The sequence below is a fragment of the Diuraphis noxia genome, unplaced genomic scaffold (genome assembly GCF_037042655.1).
Source record: "Diuraphis noxia isolate RWA-SAM2 unplaced genomic scaffold, SU_Dnox_SAM2 contig0002, whole genome shotgun sequence".
Taxonomy (NCBI): Eukaryota; Metazoa; Arthropoda; class Insecta; order Hemiptera; family Aphididae; genus Diuraphis; species Diuraphis noxia.
Window position 1 is genome coordinate 42,811,319 of NW_028301712.1, and position 19,408 is coordinate 42,830,726.

The 19,408-nt window shown below is 29.3% G+C and overlaps 1 protein-coding gene and 1 long non-coding RNA gene across 2 annotated transcripts; both read left to right on the forward strand.

Annotated features, from left to right (window-relative positions):
• Positions 1 to 1,870: 1,870 nt before the first annotated feature.
• Positions 1,871 to 12,292, forward strand: LOC107169839 (uncharacterized). The gene is made up of 5 exons (XM_015519764.2): positions 1,871 to 2,410; positions 7,229 to 8,215; positions 8,299 to 8,376; positions 8,563 to 8,617; positions 8,726 to 12,292. The coding sequence occupies exons 2-5, from the start codon at positions 7,280 to 7,282 to the stop codon at positions 9,406 to 9,408; spliced, it is 1,752 nt and encodes a 583-aa protein (XP_015375250.2). The 5' UTR covers positions 1,871 to 2,410; positions 7,229 to 7,279; the 3' UTR covers positions 9,409 to 12,292.
• A 3,882-nt stretch (positions 12,293 to 16,174) lies between these two features.
• Positions 16,175 to 18,632, forward strand: LOC149058489 (uncharacterized). The gene is made up of 3 exons (XR_016190276.1): positions 16,175 to 16,302; positions 16,358 to 16,471; positions 18,547 to 18,632. It is a non-coding gene; the product is annotated as an uncharacterized LOC149058489 (long non-coding RNA).
• The last annotated feature ends 776 nt before the right edge of the window (positions 18,633 to 19,408 follow it).

Here is a 19,408-nt window from a genome sequence, read left to right on the forward strand (position 1 = left end):
CTTGAATTTCAATGTGTTAACATTGTGTTTTTTAACAAAGGAAATGCGAATTGTGTCAATCCTTATTGATTTAAAAAATTTTAATATGCAACATGAATCAAGGGAGTAATAAATTGTTGTTTATTATTTTATCTGAATACTTGTATTACAATGTCAGAATATTATATTATTAGAAAAAAAACCGAAAATTGTATGATATTTTACAATCAGGTCCATTTTGAACTAGTATTTAATCGTTTTTAAACGTGATTTAAAAATAACAAATTAGTAATAACGCAATATTTTTTGTACGTATTCAATTAATGTTCAATGATAAAAAAATCGTCTCCCTGCAACACACACATAGATATGCAGTAAGTATAATACTATTGAAACAACATTATTATTGTTGTCATTAAAAATTGGTAATATAGGAAGAAAATCACTTAAAAGTCTGACGGAAAACGCCGACGACGATCCCGTGATCGTGTGTAAACAAAAAATATGTTACGCGTGTCATTTTTCCTTTTCTTTTTCACTTCATTTTAGGCACCACTCCAGTTTGAATATTCAAATATTGTTGTGTGTATATATGTGTATGTGTATAGCATCCATGCGAGAGAAAGAGAGCAGAGCTCGCTGCGAGAGAGACGAAAACACACACATACATATATACATAAATACGAAAAGTCATAAAAAACAGGATACTCAAAACACATACGCATACACACACATGCACATGCGATATGCGTAAACGCACACACACACAAACGTATCCGCGTAGGACTTTTTCGGAGTAGGAGCAGTGCACACACACACACACACACACACACACATTCTCGCCTGGAGAAAGATAACGTATGGTGAATTGTACGTACATACGTAATATAATATACAGGGTGATCCAAAAGCACGCGCATCCCCCCCATCTTTCTTTTAATAGATAATGCAATTATTCAAAATCTGATTTTAGAAGTTTTTCTATACAATAAGAGACTATATTACTATACCATTCTTGAGATTTTTTGTACTACTTCAATCTTAAGGAGTGTCCTACGAAGACGATATTATAAAGTTGTATTTTTCAAACGAGAACCCCAATTTCAAATGTAAATTATGCACTTCTAAATATGTGTACTAAGAATAATTTATCGTAGATGTTTGATATTATGATATATGGGTTTGAAAGAAATAACTCAGTCCGACACTTCTAATCCGTAGTATAAACATTTCAAGACCTGAAAAAATACTCGGTGGAATTTCGAGTTATATTTACGTCAAAATTTCCAGAAAAATTATCAGGTGAGGAGGAGCGTTCTCCTTTGAAAAACAGAATTTTGTATCGCTACATGACATTCCCTTAGTCGTAGAACAAAAAAATCTCAAGATTTCAAAAATATGGAGCTTTGGTGTGTTTGAAAAATACCAAAATCTGAATAAATTCGTGATTAATTGAAAAAACTGGGGGTGACCGTGCTCAGCGTATCACCTTGTATAATAAATATTATTATCTGCATGTACACACACACACACACACGAGCAAACGCAACTATTACTACGACTCTACTACTATTCGATGACGGGGTGTTGGTGGAGCTGTCGAGGGGGGAAGGGGGGGAGAGAAAAAGTGCGTGAGTCGCGTGCGTGTGTGTGCACCGCCGCCGCCGCCGCCGCCGACCAACCCGTTTTTTTTCGGGAGAGAGAGTGCGTGTGCGTGCGAACGATACGTGGTCGCAACGTGCGTACGGGCGGCGGGGTGGGAGAGAGAGTGCGAGAGAGTGCGCGGCGGTGACGTTGCGCCGGAGAGTTTGTGCGAGCGGGAGAGAGTGCACGTGAATGCGTGCGTATACGAGTGCGGCGGCACATTATTATACGCGCGCGCGCTGCTCGCCGAAAGAGAGTTGCATTTATTCGGGCGCACCCTGTCGCCGGCGTTACAACCACCGCACTGCACACGCACGTCGCTCGCACACACCAACACACGTCACGCACACCGACAGTCGGCCCGGAGTCGAAGACACGACCGATACGCGTATACGGCCCCCGCCGCGAACGTCTTGCGACTCTCTCTTTCTATCTTTCACCACTTTCGTCGCTGTTGTTAAACGTATTTTATATTTTAATCGTATTTATTATAACAATATCATAGACAATTTTTATTTAACTAGATAATATAATTTATTATTTTTTTTTCTCTTATATTATTCTACTAAAACACTAAAACGAGAAAGAAAAAAAGTTGTTGATGTATAAAAATTATATGTCATAAAAGTTGTTCGTTTTTTTTTTTTCAATTTTTTAAAGTTTATCGTCGACTTATTTAGTATAATATTTCGTTTGTGTACACAATTCGCGTCGAATCGTCTGCTCGGGAGTGTGCTGGATGGGAAATCTGCAGTGGTCTTCCGGCTGACCCAGGAAATGTATCCTGGTACGTATTTACAAGTTCTAATTGGATTTTATTACACACACTTTGTATATTAATAAATCGTGTCGTAGTTACGATTAATTTATACTTTATACTGTGCATGCGGGTCTTATTATAGCCACTTGACGGGGTTGGCGAAATGTTCCCCGCCAAATATTAATTATGGAAATCACCGGATACCGCGGGTTGCATTTACTTTATTCAAATATTCGCTTATGCAAATAAACCGGTTAACCCTAATAATGTACCCTATACGGGTCACAGAAAATTTCTCGCGTTCCCATGTCCCGTATGAGAACCGTTTTTTTACTTGCAGCTGATGGTTTGCTATATTTTATATTGTCTCTTTAAACCAACGGTCTTGTAGACTGTCTCTGATTTTGAATACAGAGTAAAGTTGTAGTAAATCAACGGCTTAAAGTGATTCATATTTTTATAATACATAATCAAGCAGGGACTGCGACTTCCTACTGGACTATTTTTGTGTTTTCGTAAGCTTTTAAACAAATAATAGATATTTTCAAGAAAAAATTTTATTTTTCGAATACTGTCGTTTTATAAATAATCAGTGTAATCGGCAATCGACTGTCTGTCAAACGGTATTCTATGTTTACGACCTTTACACCTGTCATATGCTCAACACCTGTTAGCATTTACCTCACTTTAAGAAAATTTTGCTTGTATACAAAATTTGATTTTTGATCTAAATTTGAGAACTTAATTGATTTTTTGTACAGTTTATTGTTAATTATTAATTTTACAATACTAATTGTATTTCAATAAGTGGTATAGGAAATAAAACTAATAAAATGCTATCCATATTTTAAAATGATAAAATATTACGAAGACACGTATATGATCAGGTTCCGGTGATGAATTTCTTGGTGTGGAATCATCGGAAAGAAAATTATTTTTTTGCGATATTAGTGATATTCACTGGAAAAGGTGTGTTTCCAACCCCTCCGCACCTAATTTTCGACTGCCTCCTCATCGCTATCCTCGGTTAACCGTGCGCACTTCCTATTTCCCACCGATTGCGATGACGAGTATTATACAATTATATTATACTTGTTAGCTGCTTTTATATAACCAAACCATAAATACGAATATAAAATTAAAAAAAAAAATACTTATACCAGAATAGGGCGAATAATAATTTTATGTTAAAAATAATTACAATTCAAGTAATTTGCCGCCTATCATAGTACATGGTTGTTGGTTTGATGATAAATTTAAATTGGCGAAATATTCAAACTCTAGAATATTAAAATAATTATCTGCTTCTACGAATAATTGATTTTTGACACACTAAGATAACGAAATGGCGATTACGAGCATGGCGGGTGTGGGTGTAGGTACTTTAATTTTTAGGATAAAATAATATTTTTTCAATAGAGATTATTCCAACGACAAAAAAAATATCGCAGATACTTAGTAATTATTATATTTTTATGTGTTCTATAGTCCATTGCCGTTTGTTTTTAATGTGTTATAATGTAGGTACATATTGTGTATGTCAAAATGGATCATGGCTTATAAATAGGTAAAAACGCGTCTCTTCATTGTATTTAACTGCAACTATAAAGTACGGATTTTTTTTTTTTTTTTGAAATAACTGATTTGTTATTCTTCATAAATAATTTATAACATATAGCATATAATTATTATTGTATCTTTGTATCTATATTTCAAATTTGTTGTCATCTCCTATTTTCAAAAGTATATAAGTATTCTTATTCATTTTCGGCCTCTGAGTGAAAAATATTTCCGGTTTACTTGAAATGTCCTCAACATCTTATTGGTAATTGAAGGTACGGCATTACTCGTTGAATTCTAAATTTACGTTGCCATTGTAGCTTTCAATTATCCTTTCATATTATGAACATTATCGTATTATTTACTATTGATTTAAAATTTAATTCATCGCCAAAAATATACCATAATACCTATATCCCGAAAAATTATATTAGGAAAAAAATTTATTTTGTTTCATCAAAGTAGTTTTTTATCAACTTCATACAATTCCTTAATTCTAATTTTAGTTTATTTTATTTTATATTTCAAAATAATTTGTTAAATTATCATTACAACTAAATTGTAAGGATATTTTGTCTTACAAAGTTTTTAATGGGTTAATTTTAATATGCTCATAAAATAATAAAATAAAATATAATAAAATGCATAAAAAAATTAAGTGTGGTTCAACTTTTTAACATTTAATTAGTAACAGTATAAAACCAAGTTACATATAACACTTTGATCAATTTAATAATTTACTGACATGCGATTGATACTTATTCATATTTAAGGGACAATTAACTCAACATTGAGTAATTAAAAATCAATTAACAAAAAATGTACAGCGATTGTTTATGCTTTATGCATCAAGAAAACACAAAACCAAAATCATGAACTATTTTATACTTTTATTTTATAGATAGTAGCAAATAATGATAATATCTTAACATTTTGAAATACTTAATGTACCTACATGGATAATTATTGAATGGATATTATTTCAAGTTAGATAACTAATGAAAGTTTTTGGTTCATTTTCTTGAAAACACTTAGAAACGGGCTTAACTTAAAATTGAATTGTCCCTACTCAAGAATTGTTGTTACGGCGGTTGAAAGTTTTCTGTTTACATTTGTCATCAATTTAATTACGGATCGATATTTACAAAACGTTTTGAGTATATAGGGGTGACCATAAAAACTCGTCGATTGGCAAAGTCAACTAAAATGAAGCCATCGGGATACTCGGTGGACATATCTACCTCCATATGTCAAAACACGACATATTTTGTAAACTACAAATAAGATTATTTTTTGAATTATGTGGTACCGCGCCCGCAACGAAAACAAAAGAAAAAATAATACTAAAATAACAAAAAACATAATGTATGATAATCATAAAGTACCGTTTAATAACTGAATACACATTAGTTTACAAAAATGATTTATTTGATTATTATTATTTTTGGCAAGGGTTTATGGTGTTTCCAGACAACGGGTGAGCAGGTAAAAATGGGAAAGACATCACCCTCTGTTTCGCCAGACCCACGTTCCAGACACGATTGTCGTGTTTCGCAATTTTTTTTACACACGCTGATGTCTACCTACTTAAAACGTGAAAAATAGTTGCCACTGGTTGTGATGGGTGGGAGGGGTCCGTCTGGTCTGGCGGACTGTACCTAAAATACCGTGTCCCGTTCGAGGGTTGTTATGTCTGGGGCCGATTCCGTATTCGCGATGCCGTTATTGTATAAAAAACGTTTTGTTATTATGCGGGCGTGTGTGTATACAGAGTGTTTCAATTGCTTGTTGAATTAGTTTCTTGGATTTAAATAAAAATACGTTGGTTTTTCAATCATTATAAAATCATATAAAAGTATAGTTTAGGTATAATGATATTATTAGATATTAATGTATTTTAAATATTTAAATATTGAATATAATTCGTTCCTTCAAGTATCGGCCCCTTTGCCACGTTTGCACTGAATGCATATAGGTAATTTAAAAGGTTTAGAATTACATATATATGCCATATTAATTATCTTATAACTTAAGTTAAATCTTCCTGATCATTTTGTGAAATAATTAATACGTCATATAATATTTCTAGTCAATAAATTAATATCATTATATTTTAATCAGTCTGTATATTTATTTGCGAGTTTGTAATGTTACATTTTTGTTGCGTGGGAGTTGGTGGTCAGACTTTTGAAAAACAATTCAAATAAAAATAAAAATAATCAAAAATTATGGTATTTTTTTAATTATATTATATTATGAGAACATACTGTAGACAATTGGGGTTGTCGTTGTATACGGTTCATAGATATGGGGTAGACGAATGATGTTATGGTCTGTTGCTTATTCATTTTTTTTCAAATGTCAAACGATGTTAACCAAAACACAGGTGTCTTTTCTTTTATTTAACTATCATAATGAATTGTGTATTCTCTTTTCTCCATAACGGGAGATAAATTCAGACACATTTATGTTGGAATTTGCATTTTTTTTATTAGGTGAATCATCAGTTATTACTGTAAATGATTGAGGATTTATCAATGAATTGGCATTGTTTCAAAACAAACATAGTTGGTTACGTTTTTATATAGTAAAATTTTTAATTAATTTGCAATGCAATGTAATTATATTTTTGTGAAATTATATTTTGTGATGCTTTTTGCTATTTTCGGAGTTTTTAAGCAATGAAAAAACAAAAGATAAACCAATTTACCTGTATTGACGTCGATATTTAGATTTATATTTCATAATATTTTATTGGTAAATTTTACTGCTTTTAATACATTGAATAAATAGTCTTCAAACAAGTTCATGAATCTTTTTTATACGTATACTCAGTGGCGTAACAATACATTTTTCATAAGGGGGGGGGGTCTGATTAACCATCTTAATTTGTATAAATAAGTATAGAAGTATATGTTTTTACCTAAAATACTTATACGTGACAAGAAGGGGAGGGTGGTCCTTGACCCAGGGTCCACCCTCCTGGTATGCTTATTGTATTTAGTGGATACTGTACACAGATTGTAAATATTATCATTCTTAAAAATATAAATAGTAAAAATAAAAAGAGTAAATAACTGTAGTTAGCTGGAAGATAGTCTAAGAGTCGTTGTTATTGAATCCATACTTAAGTAGACCAATGCCTATTTATTTTTATTAAGAAAATAAATAATTTTTAATATGAAAATTAGTCACTTAAGATTACTAAATATTAGTTTATGTATGCAATAGATTAATAAAATCGTTAGAAGATATAACTAATTTATAAATTTATTTAATTTTTAGGTTTTTGAAAATTCAAATTGATGAACAGACACTAAATTATATTTTATCAAAATGACTAACAACCATTTGAATACGATTTCTGGACAAGATCAACAGTACTGTTTGCGATGGAACAATCATCAGACAAATCTAACAAATGTATTTGTTCAATTATTTCAATCTGAAGAATTTACCGATACTACACTGTTTTGTGAGGGTGGACCACCTGTCAAATGTCATAAAATGGTATTGGCTGCATGTTCGTCATACTTTCAGTCAGTATTTGCTGAGGTACCTGGTAAACATTCTGCAGTTGTACTGAAAGATGTTGGCCATTCTGAAATGAAAGCCATACTTGACTATATGTACAAAGGTGAAGTGAATATTGCTCATGATCAATTAGCCGCTTTGCTTAAGGTCGCTGAAATGCTTAAAGTTAAAGGACTCGTTCAAGACAATACATATCAACCACAAAGTGCAACTCCTGCCGTTGACGAAGACCGAAATATAATAAGTACTTCGTCTCCAAATCACGTATCACCTGATGGAAATACGAGCGCATCCAAAGATCTCGCCATCAATATTAACAATAATAATGAGCACAATGATTCACCTCCGCATAGTACTGGTATTACCCATCAATCACCATTTTACAACAAAAACTATTATGGGAAATCACCACCATTAGTTGACCATAGACCTGGAAGAAGTAACGTTCCAATGTGGCCAATGCCTACCATGCAGTTGTCTTCAACACCAGTGACAAATGCAATGTTTGGTGGAAGTTATGATGCTATGGTTGCAGGACATCCGGGAATGTCACCATTGCGACGCAAGAAATTATCTAGCATGTTAATGGGTCGAGATACACCTATATTGAGAACTGTGCTTGGACAGGGACAAGCTGATTCCTCACAACAACTTGCTCTGCCATTATATGGTTCTGAAGCAATGGAACATCATAGACCACAGTCGAATGGATCTGAAAATAGCAGCCAATTTTCAAAGGTCAGTATCTAATTTATTATTTTCCTTAAATATATATTCAAAAATACAAAACTTAAATACTTAATACAATAAATGTATTGCAGATTAAAATTGAAGGATCAGAACCTCATTCTCCATATCCTCCTGATATGTCAATGAATGATGATGAAGAAATTATAAGGGTAAATATTTAAAATAAAAAATACATATATCTATTGGTATATTTAAAACTGTTAAATTTATAATTTTTGTGTACACAAATTTATTTTTGTTTTGGTTATTCAAATTATTTGTATTAAAATTAAAATTTCAAGAGTCGACGGTATACTTAGATTAAATCATTGTTAAATATTAAATTTTTTTTTTAGATGGGAAAAATGAATAATTCATCCTCACCTCAATCAATGTATGGCGATTCAAAAAGTAATTATTTAATTAATTTACTTCTATTTTTAGCTTTAAAAAATATGTATGTGTTTTTTACCAAAATTGTGTGTATATTAACATAAATTATGTTACTTTATTAAATAGGTGGTATTGTAACTCCAGGAATTGCAACTTATGTCCCATCTCATAAGCCTGAGTGGAAAAGATACAAACAGTATACACGGCAAGATATTATGTCTGCAATAGATGCTGTTCGAACTGGCATGAGTGCATTACAAGCTTCTCGAAAGTTTGGAGTTCCGTCTCGTACTCTTTATGATAAAGTGAAGAAACTGGGTATAACCACAAGCCGTCCATTTCGTAGATCAGGAGTAAACAATGGCAATCTCGGCTTCGCGTATGGATTAGGTCCAGGTACTAGTAGTGTTATGTTCTCAGGACAAATGTCCGGAGCTGAAGATGAATCGGGTCATTCTACAGCCATGGAACATGCAACTGCTGGTTTCTTACATCATGCTCTTGGATTATCTGGAGTGCCTATAAAATCAGATCACGAAACTTCTAACAATGGGCATTCACCTCGTTCAGATAGAATGGATGATGGAGGCTCTCCTTGTAGCCCAGAACTGATCAAATATGCTGGACACAGAGAAGACACACAATCACCAACTCCGACAGATAATGATGACCAAGCACAAGATTTATCAGTTTCTCGTAAATCTGAGTCATCAATGCAAGCAACACCTACATCTAGAGTTATTATGGCGCCTATTAGTCAAACGCCCTCTGTACCTATGTTAGCCGCTGGTAACGATGATAGGGACTGAAATGGTGGTTTACATTGGATGGGCAGTATGTGCAATCCGAATTCAATAATTGAATTTAACTGAAACCCAAATCTTAGGTATAGGCTATTTGAAGTCAAACCTATTTTAGCTTTAGTAATGTCATTTTAAAATTTGCGTTAAAGACATACCAGGGTTAATTGGTGCAGAAAAGGTTGTACAATTAAATTGAGAATTTGCTCTTCATCATTCTCTTGGATTTAAATTATTTTAAGATGTTGACCCTATTTTATAAAAATTGTTAGTTTTTGTTTTATGGGTCAATCAAACTTGCAAATTTTGGGTATAACCTTAATTTAATTACGTACATTTTATTTACAATTTTAATTTTATGTGAATTCCAAGTCTGAAAAATTTAAATCAAAAAACATTGTTTCAGGTAGCTAAATAAATGGTTGTTTTTTACATCAAATATCAGGTAACATTTTTAAAAATGCCATTTAATCCCCACAACTGCTCAATTATCGTTATTTAAGAGTTCCTTGTATCAAAATATCTACCTAAAATTGTAGGTACCGATTGTAAATAACTGAATAATTACAAATGCTTATCCACTCTATTTTCACTTAAATGATTCCCTCCATTTATTATTATTTTTATTAATATTCATGAAACAGATATCTCAAACCGCATAAGACTGCTACTTGTTAAAATATTATGTAGTTAAGTAGTAATAATATACATGTATATTATATTTTGTTTAGTTAATTTAAACCAAGGAGACTGTATTTAATGTTAAATAATCTACACTGAAACTTCTAAATAATGTACAAATGTGTTCATGCAGTTCTATGTCATAATGTTACACAAACATTGTTAGAAGCTTTATTATATTCAATGCTCAGTGTATCATATATGAAAATCATGTGTTCATTAGTTTTAGCAAACACTATTTTGGGGGCCAATATTATATTTGTATGATTCAGTTACATTTCACATAGTTAAATAATAAGACTGAGTAGCCTTAATTATAAAAGAACTGATACACATTTTGACTGGTTTGATTTAAACATTCTCAGCTTTGTTCCTGCTGAGGTTTATCAATTTAACTACAAATCGCAATAGTATATTATTTATGATGTCTACAGGAACAAAGGTGTGAATTCAAGACTGAGTTGGTTTTTTGTTAAAAAAAAAAAAAAAAAAAAAACATTTAACTTGAATAGGGTTTAATAATTATATAATTTTAATTTTTGGTCATCTGTTATTGTAATATAGTTAATTGAATGAAAAAAGTAAAAAATTCACATTTGAATTTATTTGTCTGGGTAGGATGCAATTTAGACAAACTGGACTTTGTCGTTTTTATTTATTTGACATTTATTTGTTTTACACAAACTAGTATAAATCCTTAAAATATAATTTGAGGAAAAATGCTAAAAAATAAATTCTAAAACAAATTACTAATTTAAAATTTAAAATTTATTTATTTAGATGTACATGACTTCTAATTATTACAAGTATTTAAAATGAAATTAATAATATAATTAAAATGTATCTCATATTCTCATGTTTATGACCTTTTATTGTACATTTTATTATATATTACTATATTGGTATTAAAGACTTATGTTTTTATTTATTATTATTTAATAATTGTTTTGTTTTTGTTCGAGTTTTTTTAACTTTGGGCTTCATTAAGGGTATTTATTGTAATGCTAATTAAAAGTTTAGATTTATATGACATGTTGTTAAAATTATATTTACTATTTATTCTTTTTATACTTGCAAAAATTGTTCAATTATTTAATATTTTGGTAAATTGAAAAATTTATGTTTTGCGTTTTTGTTTATATCATAAGATTTCTACTATTTAGATTAAAAATTTAAAAATGTTAATTAAAATTTTTGTATTTAATATTAAAAAAATGAAGTTTTATATTTATTGTAAATGAAAGTTAAACTGATAAGTGCTTGAGCTTAATACATTTACATTTATGGAATATAAGGTTTAAAAATAAATTTAAGAATATTATGTTTTTCATTTGTACTAATAATACATTTGCAAATTTTAATGTTTTAAATAAGTGTTCTATATAATAAGTTAAAATTTTTTAATAATATGTTTAAATAGTTTAGATAGTTAGACTTACTATTATGATGATGATAATTTTATTATAATACTATTTTTATTTCGACTTCAACCCAGTTATAGTTTTTAATCTTTTTTTAACTAATTTTTTTAGGAAAATTGTTTACTAGGTATAATCATAAAATTTATAAATTATATTATATATATTACATATTAATAATATTACTATTTTATCTCATTTTTTAGAAGTGCTTATTTTTTCTTACATTGTTTTGTTACATCATATGCAAATTATTATCATGTATTAATTATTTATTTATTTTTTTTATTATAAGACTGAATATTGTTCTAAGTTTGTCTAACATAATTGATATAAATGTGTTTCTTCTCTTTAAATCTTATAAAAGTATGTATAGGGTTTATCCTTTGTAACAATAACTAATATGTTGTAGTAAGTTAGGTTTAGTAGTAAATCTTCATAGTTATATACTTTATAATATCAGCTATTCATCTGATTAAAAAAAAAAATTCTTTATAGAGCATGGTGTGTGTTTCATACTATCAATTATCATTGTATAGTTTAATAGTTATACATTTATTATGTAAATAATATATGTATTTTATATATATAAATAAATAATACAGACTACCTATCTATTACATATTTTTTAAATGTCTATTCATAATCCAATGGTAATAAAGTTGCAACTTGCAATTAGCCATTTTTTTTTTATTATAATAGACTCATTATGTATAACATTCATGCAATTAGTTAAATTTGTAAGTGTTAAACAACAATAATTTATCAATACATGCTAAATATTACAGCTCGAACTTGAAGATAAGTTTTTAATTCTATGAACATTTTAATAACCATATGGCTTGAATTACATATTTTTATTAAATCTAAATCCTGTAAACATAACTTTTTAAGTAGCCAGTAAGTAGGTATTTACAAATTATGGGAATTTAATCAATGTCTGATTGAATTTAGATACACTATCAAATTAATTTTGGGATTTGGACACCTAATTACTAATTTATACATTTGTCATTAGTCCATTACCTACCAAAATCTGTTACGTCATACATATATTCGACCAAGAAATATTATTGTAAAATGTAAATGAACAGGATAATGGAATTATCCTAAGTTTTTAGTTTTGAGTTTTAAATTTAATCGGTATTGCAATATCAAAGGTACCTAATAATATGTCAAAATATATTATCGTTTATATCTTAGACTTATTAATGTCTGTGATATTAATCACAGATCTAAATTACTTAAGTTAATTAACTTTGGTAATTTGGTTAATACTTGGCGACTGGGTTATGCATATACAATGCACAGCAGTGGCGTCCCTAGACCCTTTCATAGGGGGGGGGGGGGCAAACTTCATACATCACCTATATATTTATATGAAAATACACCAATTACTAGGTTTTTTACCAAATTTAACTCATCATCCGACATAGGCATAGTTATAGATACAAAAAACAAAGTATAATTAACAGAGTCACAGTTTTAAAATATTTGTGTACATATTGAATTATTAAATTTAAATGTAAATTAATGATATATTATATATATATAATAATTAGATATATTAAAGTAAAAAAGCAAAAAAAAAAATTTTTTTTTTCCTAGTGTTATATTTTTATAAAAATTATTAACATTTTAAGAAAGAAAATAGAGGTCATGGAGGGGGCGACTGCCCCATTCGCCCCACCCTTGAGGACGCCCCTGATGCACAGTCGTATGTATCAACATTTAAGTAGGTATATCTAAACGACGGTTATAACTGTGATCACAACAAAATTAAACTTCTAAACCTATACTACACATCAGAGCAAATTCCCCAAGTTTTTTTAAACAAAAACACTAAACAGTTAATAATTTGTGATCTTCCAAAAGGTGAATATAGTCTATATTATAATATACTTATGTATAATATATATATTAAAGGTCTGCACGGGCCGATAATTTACAGCCCGATCCGGCCCGACAATATTTTTTGACAGCCCGGGAATTGTTTTTTGTGAGTAAGCCCGGCCCGACAATATTTTTTGACAGCACGGCTCGACCCGGGAATAGTATTTTCCAATAGTATTTTCCACTCTAGTGACAATTTTTAAGAAAACGCGAAATTTTTCCAAAGTTGTTATTCATTGTAATTTTTAATTGTTTATAATTTTCACGGTAACCAGGAAACCGAATACCATGGTCATAGATTTAAGTATCCTACAGAATACAAATATCGGTAGGTTATAATATAACCCAGTGGTGCTAATCACCTAGTCTATGACATAAAAATCATGGAATATTTTTTTGATTGGTGGGGGGGGGGGCACCTTATGGTATTTTAGGGGTACTGCATCCAGAATTTACGTTAAAAATAAATGTTTAAATATTGTATTAACTATATGTAAGTGCTTTGATTTGCATCTGATGGTTACGTTTTTAAGAATGTGGCGTTGTTAGGAAGGGGAGGGGGGTGATGTCATAGTATAATATTTTGAACACTTCGACGTCACTGAATATGCTTGGTGAAGTCTATGCTTGTCTGAAACTTGTAGGCGCAGTCGGTGTTGAATAGCGAGACAACATATTTTGCAAATTTAAATATCTTAACAGTATCATTGAATAACGGGAAAAAAAATTTCTGATTGGGCCCGGAAAGTGATTTCAGCCGTCTATAGTTTACTAATTTTTTTTTTTTAATTAAAATTTATAAACACAAATTCTTAAAATAGCCGTTCAAATTCAATGTTTTTATTATACTAAATACAAAATATTATAATTATATACATAATATTGGAATGACAAGCGTAGGTATAATGTGAGGTGTTGGAAGTGCACGTGATGATAAATTAATTAAAGGAAGTAACCGAGACCTGAAATTAATTTAACAATGATGCGTTTTTTTTCTGTCAACGCCAAATATTTTTGGTATAATTAACATCTATTTTGTTGAGTATATTGTCTGTGAACATTCTTGTTAGATTTTACGCCACACAGATTGGGAGACGTGAAAAACTTATAATTATTTAATAAGAATGATAAACAGTTGTAAAAATTGCATTAAAAGCTACTAGTTCCAAATTTAAAACAATATTTCAGTTTATTAAATTACGTATAAATCAAGAAAATCTTATAAAAAATATATAAATATAGCAAATTTTTTAATTTAATTGTTTCTAATTAATTACAAAATAATACTTAGAAGATAATATTCATCTTCATCTGATGTAACTTGTGCTATTTTAATCTCAAAAATATACCTGAAAATTAACTCATAAATATGATGTCTACAAGGAAATTTGTACCATCTTTTTATATAATTGTATCTATATAAATATTATTTATTAAATCTGCAGGCGGCAGAACACGCCTTCTGAAAATGCAATATGTAGCCCCAGTTCCGATCGTTTGTACTTGTTACGTTTGTTCGTGTTATTTATAAATTATATATGAATTTAGTAATATAATAAATTATAATATTATGTCTCCAAAATATGTTTGATATTCATCGGTCGCTGTTTTCGTTGAAGCTATAACTTACTTACTACTTTCGTTCGGATATTCAGTACTAATAAGAATATTGAACATTGCAGTGATGTACGTGTTTTTACTATCAAATACGCCGGGCAATATATTGTTTTTTAACGAAATATGTAAAACAATTTATAATATACTACATTATTTCTAGCTGTATTTTATTACCCGAGGTTGCCAAGAGAAGTATAAGTATAACACCGAGATAGGTAATCCCCCTGCGTAGGGTTATATGAATTTACTATTACCTAAAACTTCCTTAAATTGCCCAAAATTAGTTTAAAATGTTTAGTAAGTAAATCTCAACCATAAATTAGATAATATGTAATATTATGGTTGTTACTCAATTTTATATTTATTTTGAAAAGTATTGTTAGCTTTCTGAAAACATAAGAATATTACAGAAAAATTATATACAATATTATGATAACAATTTTACAGTCTGTAAACAATTTCAATAATTTAAATATACAAAACGATTTTGATAGCTATTTAATATTAATTGGCCATTAATGACCATTGTAATGAATTACGTTAAAATTAAATTACATTGTTGCCAAATGTTCGTCAGTAAAATGCATTACACTTATGATAGTAACACTTCAATCCCTAATTTTGGTAGGTAGTAAATAATATGTGCTGGCCGCTTGGTGGTACCTTCTTAACGGCGTCCAAGTCAATCTCCAATATCCATAATTAGTATCCTCTATTCCTCCACCATCCAAAATCACCAGGTCACTAATAGTTTCCGCCAACAACCACCATACCAATCGGATCTTAGCATACAGGTTAGGTCACTTGTAAATTATATAGTATTATACAGTTTTTGTGCACCTGATCAGTGATTTATAAAAAATATTACCATCGTCAGTAACCAAGCTTTGTTTTGTTGTTGTTTTATCATTATTATTATTATACTGAAAACATATTCATACAAATTTTATCAAAACGATGTAGATACAAAAATTAAATGTTGACGAAATTAGATATTTTAATAAAAAATAACGATTATAGTTCCCTATTTTGTTGTAGGTATCTTCTATCTATTTCAAAACAAAGATTATTCAAAAACACAATTTCGTATATTATATATTATATAGTACACAGCGAATCTATAAATATAAAAAAATATGATTGTATACAGAGCATAAGATCTATGGATTTTTAATATTTATATCCATCATCTATGGTAAATACCAATCGTTGAAATTCATTGGAGAAAATTAACGGTTCTAATAATTTCATTGACCAAGAAAAAAAAGCCACCCATAGCCGAATTATTACTAAAGTATAAAAAAAATAATTGCATAATTCGTTTTATAAAATAATTTTATATTTTCTAGTTTCGTTATAAAGTGAGATGAAGACGAATGAAGATAGCTATTTCTTTGACGGTGGTGTACTGCACGTCTGTACTACAGGGCAGCTAGCTTTAACCGAATGAGTTTATTTTCCACGTAAGTTTATTTTCAAATTATCTTGGAGCTTAAACTTTGCGTTTACTTTTTAGTAGATATAAAAATAAGTATTTATTCGGTACCACGAATTTATATCAAGTATAATCTTCTAACTGCGTTACAAAAATTCATAAATTTTTATTCACAAATTCACAACGTATTAAATATGCGAGCCCGAATCATCCAAATCCCGTTTTAGTTTCACCCTCACACAAGGGTCGTGGAAATTATATATTTGAATTAATATATACTTTTATAAAAATTGTTACACATAAAAAACATGGGCATTCTTATGTTTGGTGAAATTGAATAATCATTATAATTATTTAATTATGAGGCCAATATTGTGGTTTCGAAAAGTTTACCGTAGGATTTTTTCTGGTTTTTTTCTGTGCTATTAATTTTAGATTCTGAACGAAGTGATGAATGTATTGATTTTACAATGATGTGTGTTTTTTTTTGTGTGTCTGTGTTCAGCATAACTAGTCGAAATAATGCTTCAACTTCAAACTTTGGGTGTGGTTTCCGATGTAAAAGTGAATATATTTGGTGCATTGTAGATGCAAAAGTAAACATTTTCCAACAGTTTTCAAAAAAATCTAGAAAAACAAAAAAAAAATGACAGAAAAACTGGAATTTTTACGCAAAACCAGTTTTCGACCAAATTGATTTTTTTATATGGTTGTAATTCAAAAACTAATCACTGTAAATACTTGAACTTTTCACAAAATGTTTATGTTAGTGTTATATATATATATACAGTTTAATTTTCAAAAAGTTTTGACTTTTTTCGAGTTATTTATAGACCACTGAAATTTTCGATTTTTATGAGAATTTTTTTTCGAAGTGTCGGTAAAAAATTTTGGATGACCAAAAAAACTTGAAAATTTAATACAAGGTTCCTTATATGTTGTTCTTATTGTAGCTAAAAAAAATTAAAAATTGTTAGTCACAATTTTTTTTTATAAGCGTTATTTATAGTTCAAATTTTTACGAAATATGTCGAAAACGAGAAGATTTGCAAGTAATTTTGAAGTTTAAAAATCATAAAATTTTTTCTGTTTATAACTAAGGATTAAAAATATAACATTACGTTTTCCATAAGTTTTCCTTAAAAGAGCTTTAGAGAAAAATCGAAGCGTCGTTATAGGAAAAATTTTAAGTGCGTTTGAATTTTAAATTTTTTCGAAATAGCGTAACGATAACGATATATCCTCAAACGATTTCAAATATTTGTTATTATTCAAAAAGTATAAGTCGTAGATACTTGAAAATTTTACCAGTTATTTAGATTGGCATTTTCTTTACATGATTTAATTTTCAAAATATTTTGACTTTTTTTGAGGAATTTATAGACAACTGAAATTTTCAATTTTTCTGAAAAATTTGTTTTGAAGTGTTGATAAAATTTTTTCGGTCCTATCAAAATACTTGAAAATTGAATACAAAGTTCCTCATAAGTTATTCTTATAGTAATTAAAAAATTATAAAAATACGTACGCACAATTTTTTTTTATTAGCATTTGAAGTTCAAATATTGACTAAATACGTAAAAATTACGAAAATTCGCAAATTATTTTAAGCTAGAAATTTATACAAAATTTTCTTTTTAAATCAAAGATTTGAAAATTTTTAATTATTTATAATATATCCTAGACTGACAAATCATCTCTGTTCAGAATCGTTTTTCGTATACAATGATACCTATCATTGCATTCAAATCTAATCTACCCTAGTCAGAAGTCCACCTCACCACCTAATGTACAGCAGAGCGACATCCACTTACCCGTTTTTTTTTTTAATTGTACCAGCACATTATGCTTTCGTATTTTAATTTCTTCAATAGATTCAATAGAAAATTTGCATTATTATATCATATATATTTGGACTTATATTATAGGCGTAAATGGTTTAATACAAAATAGGTAATCTATATGGCGATAGCCGATTGCCATAGTTGTAGAACACGCAGTCGATTAAAGAATATTAAATTACAATTAGCAAAGCATACGTACCTAAACAAAAAACAAAACTGCATTTCATTCATTTTTTTTTTATATATCCGAATATTTCAGTCTGATCTTCAGTACCTGTCAGAAGCGTTTCTACTTTGGCGTTGCAGTGCACTCGTGTCCACGGATACAACCAAAGCACAAAAGATTCGATATATAGGGTAAGTTTGTTTTCATATTATTTTGGGTGTTAGATTTAATTTTTGAGCTTTAATAAATATTTAATATCACGAAAAATATGTTATACCCAAGTATCGTTGACGCATATTTTATTTATGAACGCAAAACATATAGGACTCTTCAGACATTTTTCTAGGGATGGGTAAAATTAATGAAAAAAATAAATTAAGATTTTTTTTTACATTTTAAAACGGCGCGTTTCAGATAAAGCTTTTGAAAACAAATTTAAAATTTTAGGGGGTGGGAGGAATGTCCCGTTCTGCCCCCCCTGGCGTCGCTCATGGCACAAAATAAATAAATACGCGAGATCGAATAAAATAAACGACATCATCATTTTTCCGATTGACGGGAGTAGAATAATAATAGCTGATTTATAATTATGAACTGTATACATTTATTTTAAGTAGAAATCACATATTTTATTGACCATTAAAATTTATATAATAATTTATACAAAACATCGTTATGCTTCTAATGTATTAACACCATCGTAATCAATAATCAAATAAATAAATTTAGAGAAATAATTAAAATAATACAGTTATGATTAAAAATTAAAATGATAAACATTTTTGGTTACTTATTTTTACATCACATTTATTTATTTAAATGAACAATATTCATAAACTTGATACATGAACCTCTTTGGTATGAAAAGTTTGATTATAATATTATATATCTTTGGAATTGTCATATTAACGTAACAAAATACAATCTATGGCGATTATCAAAGTCGTCGCAGAAG

Bases quoted from the DNA above. Each gene is read 5' to 3' on its own strand.
- LOC107169839 (XM_015519764.2), top strand. From the start codon at position 7,280: ATGACTAACAACCATTTGAATACGATTTCTGGACAAGATCAACAGTAC. The intron at 8,377-8,562 runs GTAAATATTTAA...TTTTTTTTTTAG, and splicing joins ATGATGAAGAAATTATAAGG to ATGGGAAAAATGAATAATTC. The intron at 8,618-8,725 runs GTAATTATTTAA...TTTATTAAATAG, and splicing joins AATGTATGGCGATTCAAAAA to GTGGTATTGTAACTCCAGGA.